Source organism: Macrobrachium nipponense, chromosome 13 (genome assembly GCF_015104395.2).
Source record: "Macrobrachium nipponense isolate FS-2020 chromosome 13, ASM1510439v2, whole genome shotgun sequence".
In the NCBI taxonomy this organism is placed as follows: Eukaryota; Metazoa; Arthropoda; class Malacostraca; order Decapoda; family Palaemonidae; genus Macrobrachium; species Macrobrachium nipponense.
Window position 1 is genome coordinate 24,338,520 of NC_087206.1, and position 25,974 is coordinate 24,364,493.

The 25,974-nt window shown below is 45.2% G+C and overlaps 1 protein-coding gene across 2 annotated transcripts in view; it reads left to right on the plus strand.

Moving 5' to 3' along the window:
* The window catches only part of LOC135225690 (histone deacetylase 11-like), a 96,066-nt gene that overhangs the window by 26,163 nt on the left and 43,929 nt on the right, over positions 1–25,974 (plus strand). For both annotated transcript variants that reach the window (XR_010317068.1, XM_064265039.1), the window contains exon 4: positions 21,972–22,082. Coding sequence is in view for 1 of the 2 variants with exons in the window: in XM_064265039.1 (XP_064121109.1) it covers positions 21,972–22,082 (111 nt within the window). In the remaining variant the exon portion in view is untranslated. The remainder of the gene's footprint in view (positions 1–21,971; positions 22,083–25,974) is intronic.

Consider the following 25,974-nt stretch of genomic DNA (forward strand, 5'->3'; position numbering starts at 1 on the left):
CTGCCTCGGCAGGGAAAGAAGGTAGTAGAGTATCTGCTGTATGAGAACATACGGCAAATCATAAGCACATACCGTAGTTACTTCTTTGCTGAGCAACTCAATTACCATATCCTTCCAGGAATTTCCTAGGAAGGACTACGCTTAAAGGGATTGTTAAGACAACACCTACTTAGCTTCTAGATCTATCGAAGTCTTGTTTCGCTTAGATATGCATTATAAGAACTTCCTGAAGTTCGATAATAATTTTATAAGATTCCTTTATTAAATGGAGTACCTGGCAACTCTGGAAGAGTAAGGCCAGTCGGCTAACGAGACTGCTATCGCTTTAGACACCAACGCAGTATCATGTAGTGTCGGTCATGACTGTCAGTTACATGTCTCTCTCCTGCGGGATGGAATGACTACCGTGTCTCTCCCCTACAATCGTGGTTTTAGCCTCGGATTGAGGGGATAGTTAAGCAAACATAAATAAAATATTGTCTGCCTTTTGCTAAGAAGCTTTCAATAAGAAAGATATTACAACATTTCAATGCTGTTTACCGTAGGTAACATTTTTAAAGGATTCTAACGCAGCGGAACTCTATATTGTATAATGCTCTCATGCTTACGAAAGCATGGCTTATTAGAGTACATGATTAGTGAGAAGATGAATGTAGTAGAGAATTCACTTTAAGACTACGGTATGGTCAAGTCTTATGCAACATACAGAGGTCAACTACAGAATTCCTAGTATCCTTACAAAGGTTACCTAGATTAATGCTGTTTACCACAATGTGACAGTATTATAAAGGATTCTAATACGGCAGAGCGCGATATATATAATTCTCTCATCCTTTCGAGAAACGCGCACAACCTTTTTAGAATCGGATATTGCTCAAGAGAAGTTGGGTGAGTCGGATGGGAAACATTCTCTTAGTGGCAGAAGTTTTTTGTTTTCCCTGAATGGACTATACTACGTATATAAAAGTTTTTTCCCACTAAGAACGGAATTACATGTGAAGGATGTCGGGTACCATTAAAAGGCATAGATGTTATGGCACATAACTAAAAAGAACTAGAAGGAAGCGCCAGCCTGGCGCAAATTGCGCCAGAAGCACCATCCAAGATATTTTCTCGTTTTAGCGAGTTATTAACCTAAGAGTCCAGTAGCCTCTCGGTAACGGCAAGATTCGTTCCTGATTTCGTTACCCATTTAATCGAAAAGGGGTCGCTTACAAGGAATGATGAAATGATTTATTTTAATAACACTTAGGCCAATTCCACGACACTCTCATTTCGCAAAGAGCATCGAGAATCTCTTTTTTCGCCCCTGTTCGCGTTAACAAAAGAGAACCTATTTGGGAACAGACACGGAACGTAACGATCCTTAAGAGGTTCGATGCAAGATTTTGCATGTCCGTGAGAACCTTCTCGATCGAAGATAATAACTGTTAACGTATGTCTAACATTTATTGAAAAGAGTTGTGAGAACCTGCGGAAAGTCTTCTTCATAGATCTCTTTGTAAGGTAGAAGACGAACAGGCTTCCTTTAGACTGCTTCTTTTTCCTCAAACCAAGAGAGGTAGCAATATAAGACATCTTTAAATTTAAAGGAGGGGAATAAACTTTAGTCTTTTTTTCCCCAGTTATAAATTCTTAACAGATATTAAGATAAATGGGCGTCAAAGGAAGAGAGGATGTATGCCTCATTTTGGCCTTAGAGAGGTTGGATTCACAGAGTCGACGTTCTTCTCACAGCATGTTTCGTAAGGCTTTTCCAAGAGTATCTGGATATTCTATCAGAATCTATTATAAATAGACCTATAAACCTCTCCAGTCTGAGTCTGTCCGCATGCAGACTGACCAGAAGTGGACATGAATGAGAGGTTTTTTCAAGGTAAATGACAATAGTCATGGCTAAGACATAGAATTGCTGCAGATCGTGCTAGATGGAATGAGGAAAACTGTCCTCTTCCGATACCTCTGTGAACCACATAGCGAGGTTTTTTCTTCACTTTCATAGGAAGAATCACCTATGTATATCTGCTATCAAAGAACGCAGTAAAAGGCTATACTCTGTCTCTACAAGGAGAATTAGAGATAACAGAGGATTTAAGATCTTCGGATCTTATACGATACCGCAATACGACAAGAGTGGGATATCATGTACTTCGAATGGGATCTTTTTGTGGCCACAGATTCCGTGTTCCGACAAAATGGAACTGCTCCTCATCAAACTTCTTTGAGGAAGTTTATGAAGGAATTCTTTGTTTCTCTTAGCCCTAAACGACCAAGAAGACAAGTGAATTTTTTGTGCATTGGAATCTCGCATCAGATTCAATGGAGACTCGGCAATGGGTTCTTGCCAGCATAGTATGTCTGGCAAAAGAACTAAATCCCTCTATTCCTGAACGCAACGCTTTCAGATAGAAGTTTCGTTGCCCAGGCAGGGTACTTACATTTTCATCTACAGAAGAAGAGATGGTTTAAAACGTTTGCCTACAGAGTCTTCGGGGTGCGATGAGTGCTCAAAATGCTTCCCAGAAGGTATTCAGAAGGATACAATAAGAGCTAGAAATCAGGGTTCCGCCCAATTTCAGCTCAGTCTCCTTCGACTTCCAGACTCCTTCCCTTCCTTCGGGCAAGGATAGGGACGATTCTGCAACGAGGAACCTCATCAACATGTAAGAAGAGATCTCGTTAGCAAAAGAAGTGTTCACGAAGGATCCTCCTCGGAGGAAGACTCTTCTCTCTCGTATTGTTAGATATCCTGTCGTCTTCTGGGTGTAGCTGACTAAAATCACCTCCCTTGCCAGGGACCAAAAGCTCAAAGGGGAAGAATTTCTTCCACCCTTCTCCAGTCTCCTGATAAACTAGTGGTTGGTCAGGACTCTCGGACAATGTAGCGCAGCCAAGCGCCAAATGCCAATAAGGCGAAAAACGCCAGAGGCGGACAGTTCCAAGGGAACTCTGTCATGGTCGGATACTGAGAAGGAGCGGGCCTCCACAAACCTGGCGCCAGAGGCGAACAAACCGGACAGATATAAGAGTGTCCGATGTGGACATCGCCAGACAGCCTAGAGACTCTTCCAAGCTCGAAGCTCCAGCAAGTGTGGAGGAGCCAAGCCAGGCGCGAGGCGCCAGCCAGGCTCTAGGCGCCAGCCAGGCTCTAGGAGCCAGCCAGGCTCTAGAAGCCAGCCAGGCGCCATCCAGGTGCCAGGCTCCTTCAAGGCTAGGCTCCAGTCAGGATTGAGGATCCATCCAGGCGCAAGGCTCCTTCCAGTAAAGAGAAACCTAAAGCTCTGTCATGTAAGAGGGCTAGTCCCCATTGATATGATACAGGTAAGGCTCGCCATGTAAGTGGGTCAGCTCCCATTGGCACGATCCGAGAAGGCTCTGTCGTGTAAGCCGGGCTAGCCCCCATTGACATGATCCAGAAGGGTTTGTCAGTCATAGGTCCCTACCTCGCTGAAACTCTTGAGGCATGCAGACTCATAGACAGTAATCATGAAGTCTTCTGCCAGGCTCCAGGTGCCTTCCAGGCGCAAGGCACCAGCCAGACGCAAGGCTCCAGCCAGGCGCGAGGCGCTAGCCAGGAAGGAGGAGCCAATCAGGCACCAGCCAGGCGCGAGGCGCCAGCCAGGCGCGAGGCTCCAGCCAGGCGCGAGGCTCCAGCCAGGCGCGAGGCTCCAGCCAGGCTCTAGGCGCCATTCAGGCGCAAGGCTCCAGCCAGGCGCGAGGCGCTAGACAGGCGCTAGGCGCCTGCCAGGCACGAAGCGCTAGCCAGGCTCCAGGCTTCACCCAGAAGAGATCTATATCAAAGAACGCCCTGGCCTTCTTTGAGACATTGTGATCTCCTAAGCACTTGATAAGTGCATTGATGATTCCTTCAAACAGCTGAGAATTAAAAGCGCATGAAGTGCGAGGTTTCCGAATTCTTGTTCTTTCCCTAACAATATGTCATAAGGACATATTAGCTGTCCATACCGGGAGATTGCAAACTCTGTGTTGCTTCTTCCCATTATCCGAAGGATGTCAAGATAACCTTCGAGGGATCCTTCTCTCTTGGTTGATAAGTGTCTGCGGATACATTGCTGGGATAGGGAGCAGATACTGATCCTTAACTATTGAGTGAAATTTTATTTAAACGGTCGTGTTTTTTCTTTGGGTTTTTAATAGGAGTTTGTAGATAACTCTTTTCAACTTAAGCACTAACCCTCGTGTTAGGATCAGGTGATCGGGATCGGTGTTGTGCTCCTTAATTATGCCACTAGGCATAGGCATATTGTCATGTAAGAGGCTCTGTCGAGTAAATGGATAAGACCCCATCGACAGACCCACAAGAACTCTTAGCCATAGGTCACATCCTCGCTGAGGCTCTTGAGGCGAAGCAGATTCCTAGGCATTAGCCATGGAGTCTTCCGCCTGATCAAGTAGGAACCAAGGTTTTATTTATTTATTACCTACAACGTATGTTGTTTACCTGTCTATTCAGTAAATAGTTGTCTCTTTCCCACCACCAAGGGTGTCAATCAGCTAAGTATATATCTGCTGGGTAAGTTCCATGTACAAAAATGATATTGTTAAGATACAATAAAGTTTTGTACATACTTACCTGGCAGATATATACGATTGATGGCCCACCCAACCTCCCCTCAGGAGACAGGTGGAAGAGAAAATCTGGTTCTAGAACGGTAATCGTTCCTATTCCTGCCACCCAGTGGCAGGGGCGGTAGATCACCTGACCTACCTGCAGCGTGTGCCGCGAAATTCGAATTTCTGTCGGGGACGACGGAGTCTATAGCTAAGTATATATCTGCCAGGTAAGTATGTACAAAACTTTATTGTATCTTAACAATATCATTTTTACAGTGTAACCCCTTAGTGGGGAAGAAGAGTAAAACTTCTGTCTGTCCTTTTTGGGCAATTAAAATTTAATCAGATAGGTTAAACCTAGAAATGTGTATCATCCTTTTAGAAACCTTGAACATCTTTGTTAAAGGTTAATCCCGGAAGAGGCAAAATTAACCTTTTGTTTTGTGGTTTTAGGAAACGTAGAAGTCCTTGTCAAAGGTTAAGCCTGGAAAAGGCAAAAAAATTAACCTTTTGTTTTGTGGTTTTAGAAAACCTAGCTGTCTTTGCCAGTGGTTAAGCTGGAAGGCAAAGTTAACTTTTTGTTTTGTATTTTTAGAAAACCTAGAATGTATTTGTAAAGGTTAAGCCTGGAAGAGGCAAAGTTAACCTTTTGGTTTGTGTTTTTTAGAAACTTACAATGTCTTTGTCAAGGAACCCAAGGTCCTCCATGACATATTGAATAGGCTAATGCATGAGAACTAGCTCCATATCTTTTACCTTTATTGAAGGTAAACATTCATAGTGTGAGCAGCAGTTGTAACTTCATTTAATGTTAAGTCAATTTGTCGCTCCAGAATAGGATTGATGCGGCACAGTAGAAGTACAATTCAGTTTTTACCCGCTCACTAACTTAAGTATACAGAATTGTGTTTGAAAACAGTAAAGCCCTTAATCCACTACTAGTAGTGGGTAGTCTTTTCTTGAACTAAAAAAAGCAATTATTTGGGCTCTTTGTTTAAATCCCAGGTTTTAATATTTTGGGGAGTGTGAAGGTACAAATTTTGTATTTGTAAAGGTATTTATTTTAAGTGACTTGTCATTTTATAGGGCTTTTGGACCCAGGCACAGGGGTCCCTCATACTGCTTGTGTTTCATTCTGGCTGAATCAAAGTGGTTTTCTCCACAAGGCTGCTCTTTGCTGTATATGTATGAGAGCCTGCTCCCTGAATGGAAATACCAACTTCTGGTGATAGTAAAATCCAACAAAGATTCCAGATCAGGTGAGAATGTTTTGGGGTCATGCAAGAAACCATTAGCTCGAATGGCTGAGCGAATTTTTTATCTAGCAGCACTACCCACCATCCTCTTCTTAATGTGGGAATCAGCTAACTTTAACGGCAGGTAAGATTTCAACACAAATACGTAATCTAAATTTTTATACATTCAACTTACCTGTCAGATATATACTTAGCTATTGACTCTGTCGCGCCGACAGAATTTCGAATTTCGCGCACACGCTACAGATAGGTCAGGTGATCAACCGCACTGCCGCTGGGTGGTAGGGAATAGGAACCATTCCCGTTTTCCATAATTTTTTTCCGTCGGCCATACTGGTAACATCGTTGTTGGTATCTCCGGCTGGATTTCGTTTTTGGATTGCAATTGATCTTCGTTTTGGACCTTTTGGTGACGTATTTGGATCGTTGTACTGGCATACGCTATTGTGGACCGTTATTGGAATTTGTCTTGGATTTTTCATTATGATGTCTGATTCTGGAAGTGTAGTGAGAATGTGTGTGAATGCAGGGTGCAAGGTGAGGATACCGAAAGCTTCGGTTGATCCTCATACTGTCTGTAGAATATGTAGGAAGTATGAATGCTCGATCGATAACACTTGTCCGTGAATGTGAGAGGTTTAGTTTGAGTGCTGAAGGGTGGAAGTCTCTAACTTCTTATTTGAAGAAGTTAGAGAAAGACCGGTTAAGGAAGTCCTCTTCCAAAACCAAGCCTAGCTCTCTTTCTTCGAGTGAATTGGTGAGTAATTATGTACCCTCTTCTAACATTATGAATGCTCCTTCTAATGTTTCAGGACTTTCTCCTAATGCAGATCCTACTGATTCTGCTTCGGAGATCGCAAGCCTTAAAGCAGCGCTTATGAAAATGGAGCGTAAAATGGCTGTCATAGAAGGTAAGCAAAATTTTAGTGCTGTGGAAAGTGATGTGAATGTCCCCACCAGTGAAGTGGAGGAGGCGTCTGATTGGCTTCACAACGCTCCCAGGCCTAGACCTCTTTCAAGCTCCCAAGCCCAGAGGAGAAGAAATGTCAAAAGCCGTACGGAGGTTATGGAGAATCCCCCCCACAGTCAGACATCTCTTCGGCAGATTCTGTGACATCCCAGACTGCCAAAGAGCGCATTAGAAAAGCGTTCTTCGTGAATGTTTTTTCGTCATCCGAGAATTCGTCACCTAAAAGAGGATGGAGATCGGCGGATCATTCTCGTCCCCTTAAGAGGATATGGAAAGAAACTGGAATTAACTCGAGTCCGGAGCGTTTTTCGGAGGATTCCCCGACGGAAAATAAGAAAGCAAAAGTTTTGCCTTCTCCTGTTAAGTCGTCGAGAATGGAGAAAGTATCCTCTCCTTTAACTCATTTAGATCAAAGGGAGGAAACTACTAAGATATTGAAAGATATGCAGGAGTCCATTGCTTCCCTGGTCGGGGTTCTTTCCCGAGATCCTCCCAGAAGAAAGGATAAGTATCTTCCTGTGAAGAAATCGAGGACACCTTATTATCAACCTCCCAGGAAAGAAGTTTCCTCTTCGGATGAAGAGTCCGTAAATCTTTCACAGCACCCACGAAAGTACGAGTTCATGGAGCGCTTTCGGGGCGCGAAGAGACAACCAGGCTCAAAGCGCCACCGCCAAGCGGGAAGCGCCAGCCAGGCGCGAGGAGCCAGCCAGGTGCGAAGCGTTAGCCAGGCGGGAGGCTCTGGTCAAGCGCAAACCAACATCAGGACAAGAAAAGATGGATTTATGGATAAGAACAACCCTTTTTGAGAGTAGATGTGTATCAAAGAAGACTACCGAGCGTGAAGCGCCAACCAGGCGCGATGCGCCAGCCAGGCGCGATGCGCCAGCAGGAGTGAGGCGCCAGCCAGGCGTGAGGCGCTCCAGCCAGGCGTGAGGCCCGCCAGCCAAGGCGTGATCGGCAGGCCAAGGCGTGGGCGCCAGCCGCCGCGCGGAGGAGACAAACCAGGCAGTGGTCGGCCAGCCCATCCAAGGCGGTGGGCGGCCGCCAGGGCCAGGTGTAGGGCAAGGCTCCGCCGCTGCCGAGGAGACAACCATGGCGTTGGAAGGCGCCAGCCAGGCGTGAGGCAGCCAGCCGCTCGCGAGGAGACAACCAGGCGTGAGGCGCCAGCAGGCGAGGCGCCGCCAGCGCGCGAGGAGACAACCAGGCGTGAGGCGCCAGCCAGGCGTGAGGCGCCAGCCGCGCGCGAGGAGACAACCAGGCTGAGGCGCCAGCCAGGCGTGAGGCGCCAGCCAGGCGTGAGGCGCCAGCCAGGCGTGAGGCGCCAGCCAGGCGTGAGGCCGCCAGCCGCGCGCAGGAGGACAACCAGGCGTGAGGCGCCAGCCAGGCGTGAGGCGCCAGCCGCGCGCGAGGAGACAACCAGGCGTGAGGCGCCAGCTGATAAGGGATTGCAAGTTGAGCTAGAAGTTTGCTAGGAAGGATATTTAATGAGGCATGTAATATCTTCAGATAGCGATTCTCCTGCAAATAGGAGCCCGATTCAGGATAAAGGAGATCGAACTCCTCAAAGAGAACCTTGTACATCGAAGGCTTCGACTTCAAGGTCTCAAGAGAAATTATTGGATAGGAAAGAGAGCGAGCTTCTAGATCGGCTAGCCTCTCTCCTTCTAGGAGTATCTCTCCTAAGGAAAAAGATTCCCATATAAGAACTCACTCTCCTTCCATGATGGAGTTGGAAGACGTGTCAGAGGAAGAAACCCCGAATAATGAGGGCGTTTCTAATTACAAAGTATTAGCGTCTCTGCTTCTTCAAGAGTTTGGAGATTCCCTAAGCCCAGCAGCTCCTCCCTCTCCGAGATCGTTGTTTTCGAGTACGAGGACTCCTAAGTCGTCCTCGTACTTAAAAATGAAACCAGCTATTTTCAATGAAGAAAGCTCTTCAATCATTAAACAACTGGATGAATGTGAAGAAGGAGGCTCAGAAAACAGTTTTCTGCTCTCCTCCTTGTAAACTCGGAGGGAGGAAAGGAATGTGGTATAAGACGGAAGAATCAATGGGTCTTATGCTTCCATCTTCAGCAGAAGCTGATTTTTCTAGCTTAGTAGAAGCATCAAGAAGGCAGGCATTGAACTCAGCGAAGGCTTATTGGAGCATGTCGGAATTGGATCAGCACCTTAAGGGGCTTTTTCATGTACTAGAAGTTTTTAACTTCTTGGATTGGTCCCTTGGAGTGCTGGCCAAGAAGGCGAAAGAACCGGACGTTTTGGAACCCGAAGTTCTACATAGTATTTTATCCTGTATGGATAAGGCGGTTCAAGACGGTTCGGGAGAATTGACATCTCTTTTCGGTGCTGGAGTAGTGAAAGAAGAGATCGTTGTTTGGTTCATTCCTGAACAAAGCCGTGTCCCCTTCACAGAGGTCAGCCCTTTTGTATGCACCCTATATTGGAGCATCTTTTTCCTTCTCTCTTGGTGAAGGATATTGCAAAGTTGCTGGCTGAGAAAGCAACCCAAGAATCTCTTCTTGGTTCAGTCTACCAAGAAGCAAGACCAGTGGTTTCAGTGGCTAAGAAGACTATTCATACTCCGGTAGTGCCCTTTCGGAGAGGTTCCACCTCTCGACCTCCAACAAAAAGGAAGACAACAGAGAAGCGAGGAAGGTCTTCCTTTTGGGCCTTTAAGAAAACAAGTAGCAGCAAAATCCTCCAAACTTCTGTAGGGGCCAGACTCCTAAACTTTGTAGGAGCCTGGGCATAGGAAAGCCGACCTTGGACGTTAGCAGTCTTGGAAAAGGGTTACATCATACCTTTTCAGGACAAACCAACTTTGTCGAAAGTTCGGAAGGAACTATCGGCGAAGTACAAGGACCCTGTGCTTGAGAGGAGACACTTCTTCAGATGGTGATAGCGATGAAAAACAAGGAAGCAATAGAGGAGGTTCAGGATCCTTCCTCCTTGGGGTTTTACAACCGCCTATTTTTAGTACCAAAGGCATCGGGGGGGATGGAGACCAGTCTTGGATGTGAGCATCCTGAATCGTTATGTAGAAAAGAAAAAGTTCTTGATGGAGACTTCTGCCTCGGTGCTTTCAAGCCCTGCGAAAGGGAGACTGGATGGTCTCTCTAGACCTGCAGGATGCCTATTTTCACGTTCCTATTCACCCATCATCGAAGAAGTATCTAAGGTTCGTGATACAAGGAAAGGTCTTTCAGTTCAGGGCCTTGTGCTTCGGCCTCTCCACCGCTCCGCAGGTATTCACGTACCTGATGCGGAACGTGGCCAGATGGCCTACATCTGGAGGGCATAAACGTCTCTCTTTATCTAGACGACTGGCTGATAAGAGCAAAATCCCAGAAACAATGTTTGGAGGATCTACGGAAGACACTCGATTTGACGAATTCATTAGGACTACTCGTGAATCTCGAGAAATCGCAGATGATCCCCAGTCAGGACTTAGTCTATTTGGGGATTCAGATGAATTCTTGGGATTTTGGGTTTTTCCGTCCCAAGAAAAGGATTCTGTGAGGGATTCAGAAAGTTACGTCCTTTCTAAAGAAAGAGAAGAGTCAGCCAGAGAGTGGCTAAGCCTTCCAGAGACTCTTCTTCCCTAGAACAATTTGTGTCCCTAGGAAGACTCATCTTCGACCACTACAATTCTTCCTAAAACAATCATGGGCAGTTGGGAGAGAGAACAGAAGGACTGGCATATAAACGCCAAAGAACTATATGCAGTGTTCCTGGCACTGAGATTCTTCGAATCAGAAGTAAAAATCAAGTGATCCAAGTCAACGCAGACAATACCATGGCGTTCTCCCTTTACGAGATAACGAGGGACCTGCTGTCATGGACGGAGGAGCGGAACATCACTCCTAACCAGATTTGTGAAAGGAGAAAGGAATGTGAGAGCAGACAGGCTCAGCAGAACAAACCAAGTTCTCCCCACGGAGTGGACTTTACACGAGCAGGTTTGTCAAGTCTATGGAACCTGTGGGGAAGGCCTCAAATAGATTTATTTGCGACATTCCTTTCAAAAAGGATAGAAAACTTCTGCTCCTCAGTCGAAGACCCGAGAGCGATAGCGGTGGATGCCATGCTACTGGAGTGGTCGGGTCTCGACGCTTACGCCTTCCCTCCATTCAAGTTGCTAGGAGTGGTGATGAAGAAATTCGTTGCATCAACAGGGACGAGACTAACACTCATCGCCCCGTTTTGGCTATCCCAAGATTGGTTCACATAGGTACAGGAATGGACAGTAGACTACCCAAGATCTCTTCCAAACAGGATAGATCTTCGCTCTCGCTCTGACTGCCTTTCGACTATCGAAAGATTGGTCAGAGCGAGAGGCTTTTCAAGCAAAGCTTCGAAAGCAATTGCTAGAGCCCGAAGAGCGTCAACTATTCGGGTTTACCAATCGAAGTGGGATGTGTTCAGAAGATGGTGTAGGAAGAATAAACTGTCCTCCTCTGATACCTCTGTGACCAATATAGCAGATTTTTCTGTTATTTTTGAGAGAGGAAGCTCATCTTTCAGTTTCTACCATAAAAGCATGCTCTCGGCTGCTTTTAGAAATAGAGGATTGAATTTGGCAGAAGATAAAGATTTACACGATTTAATAAGATCGTTTGAAACCTCTAAATCTATATCCTCAGTTCCTCCAAGCTGGAACCTGGATGTCGTACTCAAGTTCCTCTCGTCAGAAAAGTTTGAACCTCCCGACCGTGCCTCGTTCAGAGATTGGACGAGAAAGTGTATTTTCCTCATAGCCTTAGCTACCGCTAAGAGAATCAGTGAAATCCATGCCCTAGATTCTCGAGTGGGTTTTAGGAAAGACGCGGCTATCTGCGCTTCCAAACTTTATTTTTAGCTAAAAATGAAATCCCTTCGAACCCTGGCCAAGGAGTTTCGAAGTAAAAAGTCTTTCAACTTTGGTGGGAGACGAAATTGAAAGAACTTTATGCCCAGTTAGAGCTCTTAAGTTCTATCTTAAAAAGAAAGAAGAGCTACGGGCATGTAAACAAAGTTTATGGTGCGCGGTGCGGGATACGAATAGGCCAATGTCCAAAAATGCGTTGTCATATTTTGTTAGAAGTGTGATTATGGAAGCTCACAGTGTATGTGCAGACGATTCCTATAAGTCACTGCGAGTAAAAGCTCATGAGGTAAGAGCTGTGGCAACGTCATTATCTTTCCAGAAGAATATGTCTATGAAGAATATTATTAATGCGACCTATTGGAGATGTAATTCGGTATTCGCATCTCACTATCTTAAAGATGTTAGGATTACCTATGAAAAGTGCTTCTCTCTGGGTCCTTTTGTGTCTGCGGATACAGTGCTGGGAATAGGAACGCATACCGATCCTTAACTGAAAAGATTAAAATTAGTTTATGCAAAACCGTACCTTTGAGAGAGACTCTTAGTTTCTTCTTACATAACGGCTAGACGTCGCACAGGCGGCCATTGCCTTGGTTAAGTAAGGAACTGTGAGTTTATTTACAGGATGGGGACTATACTATAGGAGACTGTGTCTTTGACGTACGTAAATCTTCCCTTTCCTTGAGCAAGTTTTTGGTTTACTACTGATAAGGGGGCTAGTTGTCGCACAAGCGGCCGTTACCCTTGTCAGTAAGGAACTGCGAATGTGCCTGATAAGCGGAGTTGTACTAAAGACTTTGTTTAAAAATCCGTGCATGAACCTCCCTTTTGAGACAGTATCAAGGTTTTTCTGCTGGCATGAGCACTTGACGTCGCACAGGCGGCCGTTGCTTCTGCCAGTAGGAGGCTTTGAATAGGTCTTAAAAGCAGGGTTGTACAAAAAAGTTAAATTTGATTTTATATTTTTCGTAATTAAGTAATGTGTGAGATAATTGTGTTTGAGTTTTTTGGTTGTTTGCAAGGGGTTCGGGGATGATTCGTTGCAATCTTAGAAATAACATGGTGTTAGGTTAAGGTGATCGGGATCAGTATTGTGCTCCTTAGAAAGAAGTACTTGTCATATAAGTGGATTGAAACCCTTTGACATAGCCCTTATAGGATCGGCCAAGTAAGTGGATAAGACCCCTTTGGCAGACCTACAAGAACTCTTAGCAATAGATCAATTTCTCGCTGAGGCTCTTGAGACTAAGCAGACTCCTGGTTATTAATCATGAAGTCTTCAGTCTAAACAGGTAGGAACCAAGGTTTTATTTAATTATTACCTACAACGATTGTTGTGATTTCTGTTTAAATCAGTTATTAGCTGTCTTTTACCCTCCTCCAATGGTGTGAATCAGCTAAGTATATATCTGACAGGTAAGTTGAATGTATAAAAAAAGGATTTTGACGTAAGGAAAAATCTATTTCTGGGCGATTGGCTCGTGTCGCCAGCGAAATATCCTTTAATCTATTATTTCTAGGGTAAATGTACTAACACATACCAGAGAATAAATAAAAATAAAGAAAAAGGTCAGTACAACTGACATCGCTCACCCTCCAGGAGGGCGTCGGTATGAACACTAGGCGAGTGAGACCACTACCACGAGCCAAATGCCAATAGAAATCTCCCACTACAAAACCCTCCAAGAGGGGAGCCGTCCCATAGAGGGAGCAGCTCGTACTACTACTACACCATCCCATGCTTGCGACTGCTGCGCCTCTAGTGGCCATCCTGAAGTTAGCAGACAATCTTGAGCGAAGGGATGGGTAGGGGGGGTATTTCGCTGGCGACACGAGCCAATCGCCCAGAAATAGATTTTTCCTTACGTCAAAATCCTTTTTCTGGGCTCAGCTCGTGTCGCTTGCGCGAAATCGTACCAGAGAAATAGCACAAGATTGTAAAGAAAGTAAACAGAAACAAAATAAAATAAAACAAATTAGGTCTCAAATAAAGATACAAAATAAAGAATGAATTATAATTGCTAAAAGATACAAATACACAGTAAAACAAAATCAAAAATATGCTTAAATTACCCTTAAAACTAATTATGATAATAATATGAGGTAATTTACATATATACAAATAGGTATAATGATTACCTATAACAATAAACCTGTGTAATAACATGTATCAAAATAGAAATAGCAATTAATATTAATGTTATATAAATTTATAAAAATATTTGATAATTCACAAAACAATATATATCTTAGGAATGTATATGACTTAATATACAAAACCCGTAACCATTGTACTATGATGTATCCCCTAGCATAAAAATAAGGGGATAACATCTATGAGATCAATATGGTGATCATATGAGTGTCCCTCATCATACAAAAGGGACAATATACAATTATAAAGCAGCTAAGACACAAGGTGAATGTTAATGAACAAGGTAGGAATAGACGAACTGTTGGGTGAGGCAGGTAGAAAGGAGGACTGAATCTTCTACTATAATCTAGCTAGAGTCAGGGGAAACTATGTTACCCGCTGCTACTGCTGGGAATTTCAGAGCTTCCAAGGACTTAAGGTAGTGACGTTTGAACACTGCCGGCGATTTCCATCCGGTATACTTCTTTAAATCATCAAAATTCATGTGTTGGAAGTAATTGATTGAGGTGGCTACTGCCCTGACATCATGTGCTTTTGGAAAGGAGTCAGGATTGGCTTGTTTGATAAAGTACAGGATCTGTTGCCTGATGCCTTTAGTGGATAAAGTACCACCTTTTTCCCTTCTAAAGAGGGGTCCCGATGAGGAAGAGGAGGTCCTGGATAGAAAGGCTCGTAAGGTTGAAACTGGACAAAGGGAAACATCTTGCGGAAGGGGTAGTACCTTCCAAGGTTCCCACCTCATCAAAGGATCTTCATTCTTGGCTAAAAAGCTACGTTCCGGAGAAAGCAGCACTTCCCCTGTGGGAAGGAATTGAATATGATCCGGATCTCTGGATAAAGCCGACAGTTCTGAAATTCTTGCTCCTGAAGCTAGGCTTAATAAAAACAGAGTTTTTCTTAGGAGCATCATAAACGAGCATGTGTCATTATCGGTTTCGGAAGCCAGTTTAAGAACATCGTTTAAGAACCATGAAACTGACGTAGGTCTCATAGAGGGCCTAAGTCTAGCACATGCTTTAGGAATAGACGAGAAATAGGTATCTGTCAAGTCTATGTTAAATCCAAAATTGAAATATCTTTTTCAATGCTGACTTGTTTGTCGTAATGTGCTAGCTGCTAAACCTTTTTCAAATAAGGATCTGAAAAAGGATATAGCAGAATTAACTGTCATGATTCTGATATCTGACTCTCTCAGGAAGGTTGCTAACTTTTTGACGGCAGCATCATACTGCCTCAAAGTTGAATCCCTTTTATCAGATTCTAAGAAAAGAATATTCTGAGGGTCAATATTCGCATCTCTTTTTGCCGCAAACTTCATGAAATCCATAAAGTTAGGGTTTTGAGAATCCCTGAGGAAGCGAACACAGTCTTCGTTTTGTACTGACTGGGAGAGCTTGGGACTGGGATCCGAAGACGAAGAAACCCCAGTTCCAGGATCAGAGGGTGGTACCAATTGCTCTTCGGCCAGTCTGGGGCTACTAGAGCTACTTGACCCCTGAATGTCCTGAGTTTGTCTAGTACTTTCATAAGGAGATTCACTGGGGGGAAGACGTAAATCTTCTCCCAGTTTTTTGTCCCGTCCAGAAGCCAGTCCGTGGCATAAGCCAGAGGGTCCAGGTTGGGGGCTACGTAACATGGTAGTTTGTGGTTCGCTTGTGATGCGAAGAGATCCACCTGTAGCCCTGGGACTCTTTGAAGGATCCATTGGAACGAACTCTGGTCGAGAGACCATTCCGATTCTAGTGGTACTGATCGAGATAGGGCGTCTGCTATGACGTTTTCTTACTCCAGCTATTGGGTGGGTGGAGGAAAGATGCCAACTGAATTTGTCTGCCAGGGAGAAGATGGCTATCATGACGTGATTTAGATGACGTGACTTGGAGCCTCCTCTGTTTATGCAATGTACTACCACTGCGCTGTCCAAGACTAGCTTTATGTGGGAGTACTTTGGTGGGCGTAATCTTTTCAGAGTCAAGACTGCCATTGCCTCCAGTACGTTTATATGGAACTGACTGAACTGGGGCGACCAAATTCCTTGTACCTTTTTGAATTGTGAGTAACCTCCCCAGCCGCTTAGGGACGCGTCTGTGTGGATGGTGATCCCCGGTGGAGGGACTGAAGAGGGACTGATACTGACAGATTCTTGACTTTTGCCCACGGCCGAAGCCGGTTCTTTAGAATCAGAGGTACTGAAGATAGCTTGTCCTGGACCTGACATTTGCTCGAGAGCGCCAGATTCTGGTTAGATCTTTCAGTTTGGCTTTCATTCAAGATGTTCGTTACTGAAGCAAACTGGAGAGAGCGAGGATCCTTTCCTGAGCTCTCTTGATGCTAGTTTGTGACTTAGAAATTGTTTGACTGACTTCGCTATTTCTTTCCTTTTGGTGGATGGAATCGACAGAGTGTGTGAGGACAGATTCCATTGAATGCCTAGCCACTGAAAGTTGACTCTGGGTGAGTCTGGACTTGGATTTGTTTATCTTGAATCCTAGATATTCTAGGAATTGGATCACTTTCAGTGTGGCCTTGTTGCATTCTTCGACTGATGAGGCCCAAATCAACCAATCGTCGAGATACGCTACTACCATAATCCCTTGAGCTCTGAGCTGTTGCACTACTACTTCCGCTAGCTTCGTGAACACCCTGGGTGCCACGTTGAGCCCGAACGGGACTACCTTGAAGGAGAACGTCTGGTCTCCTATCTTGAAGCCCAGATACGGACGGAAGTGTCTTGCAATAGGGATATGATAGTAGGTCGTCCTGTAAGATCGATAGAGGTGGTGACGGCCCCACGGGGAAGTAAGGTCCGCACCTGTGAGATCGTGAGCATCTTGAACTTGTCGCAGCGAATGGCTAAGTTTAAGCGGGACAAGTCTAAGATTACCCTTCTTTTGTTTGAGCCTTTTCTTCGGAACGCTGAACAAGCGACCTTGAAATTTCAATCTCTTGACCTTGGCTATGGCTCCTTTCTGAAGGAGGTCCTCTGCGTACTCTGTCAATTCCTTGGAAGGAAGTTGACGGAAAGGTCTGGCTGGAGGTGGGTTCGTCAACCAGCTCCAGCCCAGCCCTTTTGACACTATGCTCTGAGCCCACTGGCTGAAGTTCCACCGGTGGCGAAAGTGAAACAGCCTCCCTCCTACCTGAAGTTCCTCATTGGTTCTGGTAACCCCCTCGACCTCCTCTGAAGTGCTTTCCCCTATTGAAGGGGCCTCCCGATCCTCTCCCACGAAAGGACCGCTTACCTCTGCCTCCCTTGTTCGAGCGGTCATACTTCTGAGAAGCTTGACTCTCGAAGGCTGGATTGTAAGCTGGAGAGATAGCGTATGAGGTGGAGGGTTGAGGCTGAGGGGATATCACATAAATAGGCTGTGATTGGCTTTTAGATGTGGAGGGCTGGGCTGCCTGCACTAACGGCACTGTAGGAACTTGCTGGGGGAAGCGCTGTTGTTTCTTTAGGTAAGGTTGGAAGCGTCTAGTCTTCCTTTGTCCCTTACCTTTTGGTGTCTGGTCTTGCCTTCTCCTAGCCGTAAGACCCCAACGGTCCTTAAGGCTCTGGTTCAACCTCGTGGCTTCTGCTTGTACTTCCTTTACCATAGCCTCTGGGAAGAGATCTGCGCCCCAGATGTTGGAAGAAAGTAACCTATTCGGTTCATGCCGAATGGTTGCTTCTAGCAAGACATGCTTTCTACAATTTGTTCTAGCAGTGGCAAACTCGAACATGTCTGACTGCACCGTTTGAGTCAGGGCTTTGGTCATCAGTTTAAAAATTGGTTCGGAACCATAAGCCATGGTTGCTACCTCAGACATAGCCATCAGGTTAATTGACCTGGCTAGTCGTGTTTTTTGAATCAAACTCCGCTTGAATCAGACTATCAGGGAGTCTGGGCAGCTTTTCACCAAACTGCTCCATAGCACAGTCAGGTTTGAGTTTGCCAGCTGTGAAAGTGTTTGGCAAGTCTTCCCATAATTCTCCAATTGAGGGGAGCAATGGAGAAGTGGGGTCTGCTTCTTTTAAGGGAGGCATAGGTTCCCCTTTTTGGGCTGCCGAGATGGTCGACCTCGCTATCTTGGTAAGGAAAGGAAGCGGGGGGTACCTTCGTCCATCGTGAAAATGGTAAAGGGACTTTTGAACGGTTGGATCTTGGTGTTTGAACAATCCATGTCCTCTAAGCATCTTAACCATTCTCGTTGAGCTTGGTCCCGAGAATAGAGGACTGTCTCCTTTGGTACCCTGTCATCTCTAACCATAGCTGACGGTGTGAGTCTAGCGTAGCCTATGAAGGGAGGCTGTAGGCCTTCCGGATAGAACTCGAAGTCCTCTATTCTTCGAGTTCCAAACTCCGGTATGGAGATGAGACCATCTTGGAAGGGAGCGTATGACGCTACTCTCCAAGGGTTGTTCATGGAAAAGGCGGCAGCGAGTCATATGGGGGAAGCTGAGAGCCACTAGTGTTGGAGGTTGAAGGAGAGGCAAGAGGGGCTTCTCTTAGGCCGGCTATAATGGTATCCTGAGAAGTTATTCTGTCCGAAAGGCGAGATATCATATGTTCCATACTCGTCTTAAGGGAGCCTACCAAGTCGCCCACCTGTTGCAATAGGCCAGCATTGGTTTCCAAAGCCGGAGCTGCTGCGGAGGTGGAGGGGAGACTCTGGATAGGCACCAAAGGAAGTGGAACTGGTGATACTGCCGGGGTGCGGGATTTCTCCTTAGGCTTACTCTTAGAGGACTTTGAGCCGGAGCTAGACCCTTTAGACTTGTCTGAGCCGGGATTATGAGCCGGAGACTTACGCGAAGAAGAAGACGAAGACGTCTTCTTCGAGGACGAAGACGTCCTCGTCAAGGTCATGTGTTTAGACTTGATCTTAGGTCTAACCGAAGCCGCTGGGGGAGTATATAACTCTTCACCAGTAAAGCCTGGGAAGGATGGGGAAGTTGCAGGAGTAGAAGAAACAGTCGCTCCCAAGGGGGACCCTTGGGTACCTGCATTACTTACCTCGACCAACAGGTCGTCTATACCTACCATAGGTTCAACATTTATATCTAGGGTTGCGACATCCGTGGAGATATCCTGGTCTTGTTCCGTTAAAGAGGCCGCCAGCTGTTCTGTTGGATAAAGGCAATAGAGGGGTCCGCCTCTACCGGGCGTCGACTGTAACCCAGTCGCCTTTCCTCCGGGGAAGATTAACAGAGCTAAACGCTTCTCCAGTATGTAGGGCTGACCCTTGGCGGCGTTCTTGCCAAAACCTCCGACCCAGGCCCGCAGGGTAGCCAAAGCCGTATCTCTTACTGCCGGAGCCTGTAAAAGAGAGGGTATATTTTAGTTTATTTAAGAAGCACTTAAAACTAAAACTTAGAATATAACTTAAAAACTAGATGCCTTAAGTTAAGTAATGATGCAAACTTAAGAACTAAAGAAAGCGGAGCGGCATGCGGAGATGGAATACTTACGCCTTCCAAAAGCTGGCTCACCAGATCGTAACATATGGTACACGTCTCATGGTACCAGACCTGGATGTCCCCGTGCGGAGTCGCGCATGGAGCATGGGACCGGCAAACTTCGTGTCCACAGGGGTCCTGAAGTGTAGCGGAACATCCCGGATGCTCACAGTTAGTGGCCTGTAAGTGGGAAGACACATGAGTATCTTAAAGTAGTAACACTTACAGATAGGGACATAAGAAACTCCTGTTATCTGGCGGAGCTCGAAAAAATTTGGGCATAGCCCCTCCCTGCATTGCCTGAATAGGCTATGATCCCGGAGAGATCCGGTAAAAATGGAAGGGAGGGGATGGTTTAAGATACTTAAGATAAACTTAAAGATAACTTAAACCTACATGCAAGTGAACCGGACTAGGTCCAGTGAAGCGGAGTGTAGAAACTCAGCGATACGGTACGGTTAGATAAGACCTACTGTATGCTCCGGTCCAAATAATGGACTATACCCTTCCGCTGGATACCAGGACTCCGATAGGGAGGAGCTCTAGTAAGGAGGGAAGGGCGAGATGGGAAACATACCAGACTCGCGCAAACCGGGAGCGGACATGGAAGTAACGGAGGGGGGGAATGGCCAGGGCCACCCCAAACAAAACGTACCACCCGGCCGAGCCGAGAAGCGGAGAGGTCGGAACCAGTCAGGGACTGTCGGGCTCCCAGGCCCCTCCAGTGGAGGGGGGAGGGGGAGGCAGGCTCGGGCATGCGGGGCGAGCAAGGACAGACCGGCCCACCCCCGGGCCCGCCCTCTATGGAAGAGCGGGAGGGGGGGGAGGGGGGGTGGGGACTGGTAGGGGGCGCCTGGCTAACTCGTGATCACGTAGTGACCACGAGGTCGGTAACTCAGATACAGTAACCGAGCCTAGGCCAGCCACTGATCAGATAGAAGCTATCGGGAAGCAACTAGAACTGAAAAGCGGTAGCGTATAGGCCCATAGGGCTAAAACCAACTGATCAGAGAGAAGCTATGAGGAAGCGACCGAGCTGATCAACGGTAGGCTAGGCTCTACGAGCCAGGGCCTAGGCTAAGCCAGACGCCACAAACCAAACAATAACAAAACATATAAATATATAATACAATGAAAGAAAGAAGGTAAAAAAGCAGGAGAAAAAATCCAGGAGTGTGCGACTAGCCCGAAGGAGAGTCTACCACTCAAAGCTAGTCAGGGGCCAATACAAAGGACCTAGACTAGGGTCTGGATAGAAAAGCCTACACAAGGTGAAATATCATGCGCGTATAACCACTTGAGTAGACGTAATAAGGCGGATAATCAAATAGAGCGTAAATAATAAGGGATGTTCTAGGTATGGAAGACCAAGAACGAACCCGACATGCGGCAGGGCATGCTGCCATGCTTCCGACCCCCGAGAACGTATCTATACCTAAAAAACGGCAAATACTGCCTCGGGGCCGGAAAAAACTCGTTAACCGTATATATATGAGTACTTAACTTAGCTGCTGCAATAGCTGCACGCTCCATATCGAAAATCCGAAGAAATGGCACGAAAAACACAGAGAGAAAAATAACACGTGCGACTCGTGTGAGCTAAACTGAAAAAGGATGGCCACTAGAGGCGCCAGCAGTCGAAAAGGGGGCAAAAAAAAAACATTTTTTGGGATGGTTGTAGTAGTAGTACGAGCTGCTCCCTCTATGGGACGGCTCCCCTCTTGGAGGGTTTTGTAGTGGGAGATTTCTATTGGCATTTGGCTCGTGGTAGTGGTCTCACTCGCCTAGTGTTCATACCGACACCCTCCTAGAGGGTGAGCGAGTCAGTTATACTGACCTTTTTCTTTATTTTATTTATTCTCTGGTATGTGTTAGTACATTTACCCTAGAAATAATAGATTAAAGGATATTTCGCTGGCGACACGAGCTGAGCCCAGAAATGATATTGTTATGATACAATAAAGTTTTATACATACTTACCTGGCAGATATATACAATTATTGCCCACCCATCCTCCCCTCAGGAGACAGATGGTTTTAGAAAAAATATATGGAATGTAAACAGGGAATTGGTTCCTATTCCTGCCAACCAGCGCAGGCAGCGCGGTTGATCACCTGACCTACCTGTAGCGTGTGCGCAAAATTCGAAATTCTGTCGGCGCGACGGAGTCAATAGCTAAGTATATATCTGCAGGTAAGTATGTATAAAACTTTATTGTATCATAACAATATCATTTTCATAATAAAATTTATTAGTTGGATAGTTACCTACTGTTAAAGTAGACCCACCCAGCATCCCCACAACTTAGTGGGCTGTCAAGGAGAATTCTGACAAGAGCTAAAACATTCGAAAACACACCTGGTGGAGAACAGGTAACTACAGTCATCGGGTAGCCATTCGATTTTTTGTTTAAATGCCGACTCGCCTAATTGGCGTGGAGATATAGCTAATTTTAACAGTAGGTAAGTTTTGCAAATAATAAATTTTATTATGAAAATTTATATTTAGTGTTGTTTTAGAAGGTAAGAAATATTGTTAATTAGGTGTTATTGTTTGTACATATATAGAATATCCAAGCCTAGCTGACCAGAAATTATAACATCTTTTCATATATGAATGGCTTACAAGGCATTGTATTTTTTATGAAAACCAGTAGCATGCAAGACAGTAATGAATACAGAGATAACAGTGAGACTTCTTTACAGTACCTAAAGAAGCGTCAGCTGGTAAAAGATACAACTTTGGTGGCCCCTAATGAAGCATCAGAGGCAGATTTAAGACTAGTTCACACAGCATCGTATTTGCAAAGTCTCAAGGTGTGTATAATTTAGTTGTTCAGTGCTTAGAATTTTGTAATTTTTAATTGTTTTACAAATAGGACAGATGTTAAATGAGAACTTCAGTTCCAGTTTGTTTTTGTGGTCTGCAAGAAAAGATGAGGATGGGATAGGTTTTTTTATCTGAAGTGTTAAAATAAGTAATGATTGTGGCTGTACAGTGTTTAAATAGTTTTACAGTATTTAGATAGTTTTTTCACAATTCCACTCCAGAATCTTTAATTGAAGTCAAGTTTACATCCATTAATAAATACAAGCCATTTTATGTATGCAACTTACCAAGTACTAGTTACATAGCTATAGTTTCTAAAATGTCGGCAGCTAGAATTTTTGAAATTTGCAGTAGCGCTAGTTTGTTTTGGTCAGGTGATACCCTCTGCCCACTATCGGGGGAGTGAGGAACCAACACTGTTCAAAAATTAGTTGTTTCTGCCGGCTGTTACTGTTAACACAGTTTCAGTAGTCAGCGAAATTTTTGGAATTCTTTACCGTCGCGCATTGTTGGAGTTATTTGGTAAAGTACTCTAAATATTGGTAGCTTTTGTTTTCGGTGATTAGCTATTTAGGAATTTAAATAGTTTTAAATATTTTGCACCGAAATGCTAGTGTTGAATTGTCTACATAATGTCAGACAATAGTACATCTGGGATTAGGTATTGCAGTAAAGGCTGCAATACTAGGATCACTAAAGCAGGTAAGAATCCACATTCAGTTTGCACAGGTTGTAGGGGACACTTGTACACCAGATCAAATACGTGGGGAATGTATTAATTGGGACCAAAGAAATTGGAAGATCTTGACTAGTTACATGAACAAATTAGAGAGATAAAAAGAGAAAAGCAGCTTCTAGAGGTAAAGCAAAAAAGCTTAGTTAGTCAATAATGTCTAATGATAATTTGTCTCTTTCTGAACCTTCCCCACCAACTGTCATTCCTAGTCCTAATCTTGGCTCTCACACCTGTACTCAATGCTGTGGCCAATTTAGAGGCAAGAGTAGATAAGAAATTTTCGATCATGCTCCAAGCAATGGAGAAATTAGGAGCATCCGTGAAAACACTAATTGACAAGGTAAGTGGTGAAGTGAGTGCAAGTGCAAGTGTTTTGGAGGAGGTGGCTGTTTGGCCCACTGATTCTCCTGGGAAAAGGTCCCTGTCAAACTCCCCTGAACCTGGGAGGAGGCATACTGGTAGCCCAAGGGAGGTCAGTGGGGTCTGCCCATGAGCAGTTGCCTCCTCAGGACGTTCGTTTGACAAATCCCAGATTGCAACAGAGCACCATTGGAAAGGTGTCTCTAAAGGAGTACCGCTGTCATCTGTTGCTTCCAGCTCCGGGGAGTCCTCTCCCAGGCACCAGTGGTGTTTCCATGACAAGTCCTGTCCATTAAAAAAGGAGGGCTCGTAAGTTGTCTCCCTCTCCAGTCCCCTGTAAAAAGGCTAAGCCCTTTCTGAAAAGAACAGCCCTCGTGTTTTTTTTTTTATTTTTTGTTTTTGGGACTATCCAGAGAGATTCTCTCAGGATACGGCGGGAGAGGGACGTCGTAGTGAGAGGATCACATCCTCTAAGTCTAAGTCGTTGTCAAGAAAGTCTTCCTCTGGCAGACTTTCGGAGGTGAAGAGTACGGGGAAGAGTAAACTTCGGGAGATGTCTTCAGCACCTGTCACACCTCTAATACTGAAGGACAGGTAAGACTCCCACCAGTCTCTCCTGTAATTCAACGAGACACCTGGGATACAGCAGCGTTCGGAATATGAGAACCCACCGACTCCCAAGCGCCCATTGGCGCCACAGTTTGCCCGCACGCCAGAGCAGCCTTTGGCACATGGAACTTCTGCAGTGACACTAGAGCAACCTTTGGCTCCCAAGCGTCCATTGGCGGCCAGGAATACAGTTGCGACATAGCGTCCATTAGCGCCTGAACATCCACTAGCTCCCAAGCTCCACTAGCGCCTGAGCGTCCACTGGCGCCTGTGCGCCCAGCTAGCACCTGACAGTCCACTAGCGCCCGAGCATCCATTGGCGCCCGAGCATCCACAGGTATTCATGCAACCAAGTGCACAGAGGGACCAGTATGAAGCGCTCAGACAATATATGTCATCAATTTCAGCTTTGGGCTTACCGACAGGACCTCAGGTGATGGCTGCCCCCGAGCCTTCTCTGTCAGCCATCCAGAACAAGTTAAACAGTATTTTGGGCTTTATTCAATCTGTGGCGCCCCTGATCCAACCTATAGAAAATTTATCCCCTATTTCTTCAGCCGAAGAAGAAAAGAAAGGAGAAGAGGAGGATAAAGAGTCTTCTCTCACTGCCTACAAAGCCTTGCTTTTTTTACTTTGTAGAAAATTTTTGGATTCGTTTTCACCAGTGACTCCCACGTCACCAGTGTCTTCTTTTACTATGGGTGGCCTTGAGAAACCCAAATACGTAAAGGAAAATATTAGAGGGAGTAAATGGAGACTAAAATGCTTCTAACTTACCCTAAAAGGATTGATTTGGGTTATTTTTACTCTAGAAATAGGTTGCCAGGAAACTCAGGTAATTAATTTACATTATTTATTTACAAGAGGCCGTTGAATGGCCTGGGGAAAAGTAAATGCAGTTTGTCCGCACGTGGACCAATCCTATCTCTCACAATAGGGGGAAGCTGGCCTTAAACAGATTAACGTCAATGCTGGTTTCCAAAATTACTCATAGTTCTTGCGTTAAGGAAGCACTTGCGAGCGCGGAGACATGGACACGTGACTTGGCACAGATCTGGAATAGTTCCCAGATTAGACACAGAATAAAATAGACTTCTTGCACAAAGTTACTGTTATTCAGTTTTATCTAACACACTGGGGAAGGAACTCTAGTGTTTAAATGAGATATGCAATGAAGACTTAAGCTTTATCAGGTAACAGGGGGGGAGCACATGCCCCGATGAGGACAAAGGAATTTCAATATAGAAGTGATACAAGGGAGATTTTAAAATGAAATTAGCAAGAGTCATTTTGGAGAAACATAGCTGGTTGGATTTTGCACTTTCTAGACGTACCTTTAATCCTTTGAGGCTGGAACATGTGTCGTGATGTATGAAGGGGTCCAACCAGGGGCCAACCAGCATGCCAAGACAAAGGGCTGATTTCCAGTCAGAGGAAAAGACACGTCTGTCTTTCCAGAGTAGCTATCTGGGACTGAGACAGAAGCTGGATGTTTTTGAATCGCCTGGATTTCACACACAGCCTCCGGCATTGTCTGAAAGATGTGAAAAACACAACCAGCGAATTTGGAAGGAAAAGAGGTCTTATGTTAGGAATCCCTAAAGCCCACATCGAGGCCTAGCTAATCCTGTGACCTGCCTGTCTTACTCTAAGCTCGAGCCTAAACGGAAATTCCTTTCTGCCTGCGTTCTCCCTCCTAAAATCAGCTGATTAGGAGAAAAAATGGCTGCTCTTTTAGAACTAAATAAATTAAATAAATGCTGGGTAGACGAGGAGGGGGCAATAAACGTAATACTTCTTACATGAGAGACAACCTGGAAGACTTTAGGAAATTACCCAAAACTGGTACTGTCCTTTTTGGCTCGAAAAGCATTAAAGGAAATTAACCTTTGGGTTGAGGATAAGGATGATCAAGGCACAGTTAACTTCAACTTCCCTCCTTCTCGACTTTCAAGGGAGACATTTACGCTACGAAACCGGAGAAGCTCTCTCTTTGGGTGTCTGCCTCCGCCCAGGGAGACTTCTCCGCGCTTATTGACTCGGCGAGAAGATCGGCTTTCAACTTGGCCAAGATCATGTTTAAGGCGTCAGAATTAGACCACCTAATTAAAAATATCTTTAGGGTATTTAAAGTAATTAGTTTCCTAGACTTGACAGTAGGAGCCTTGGGACGT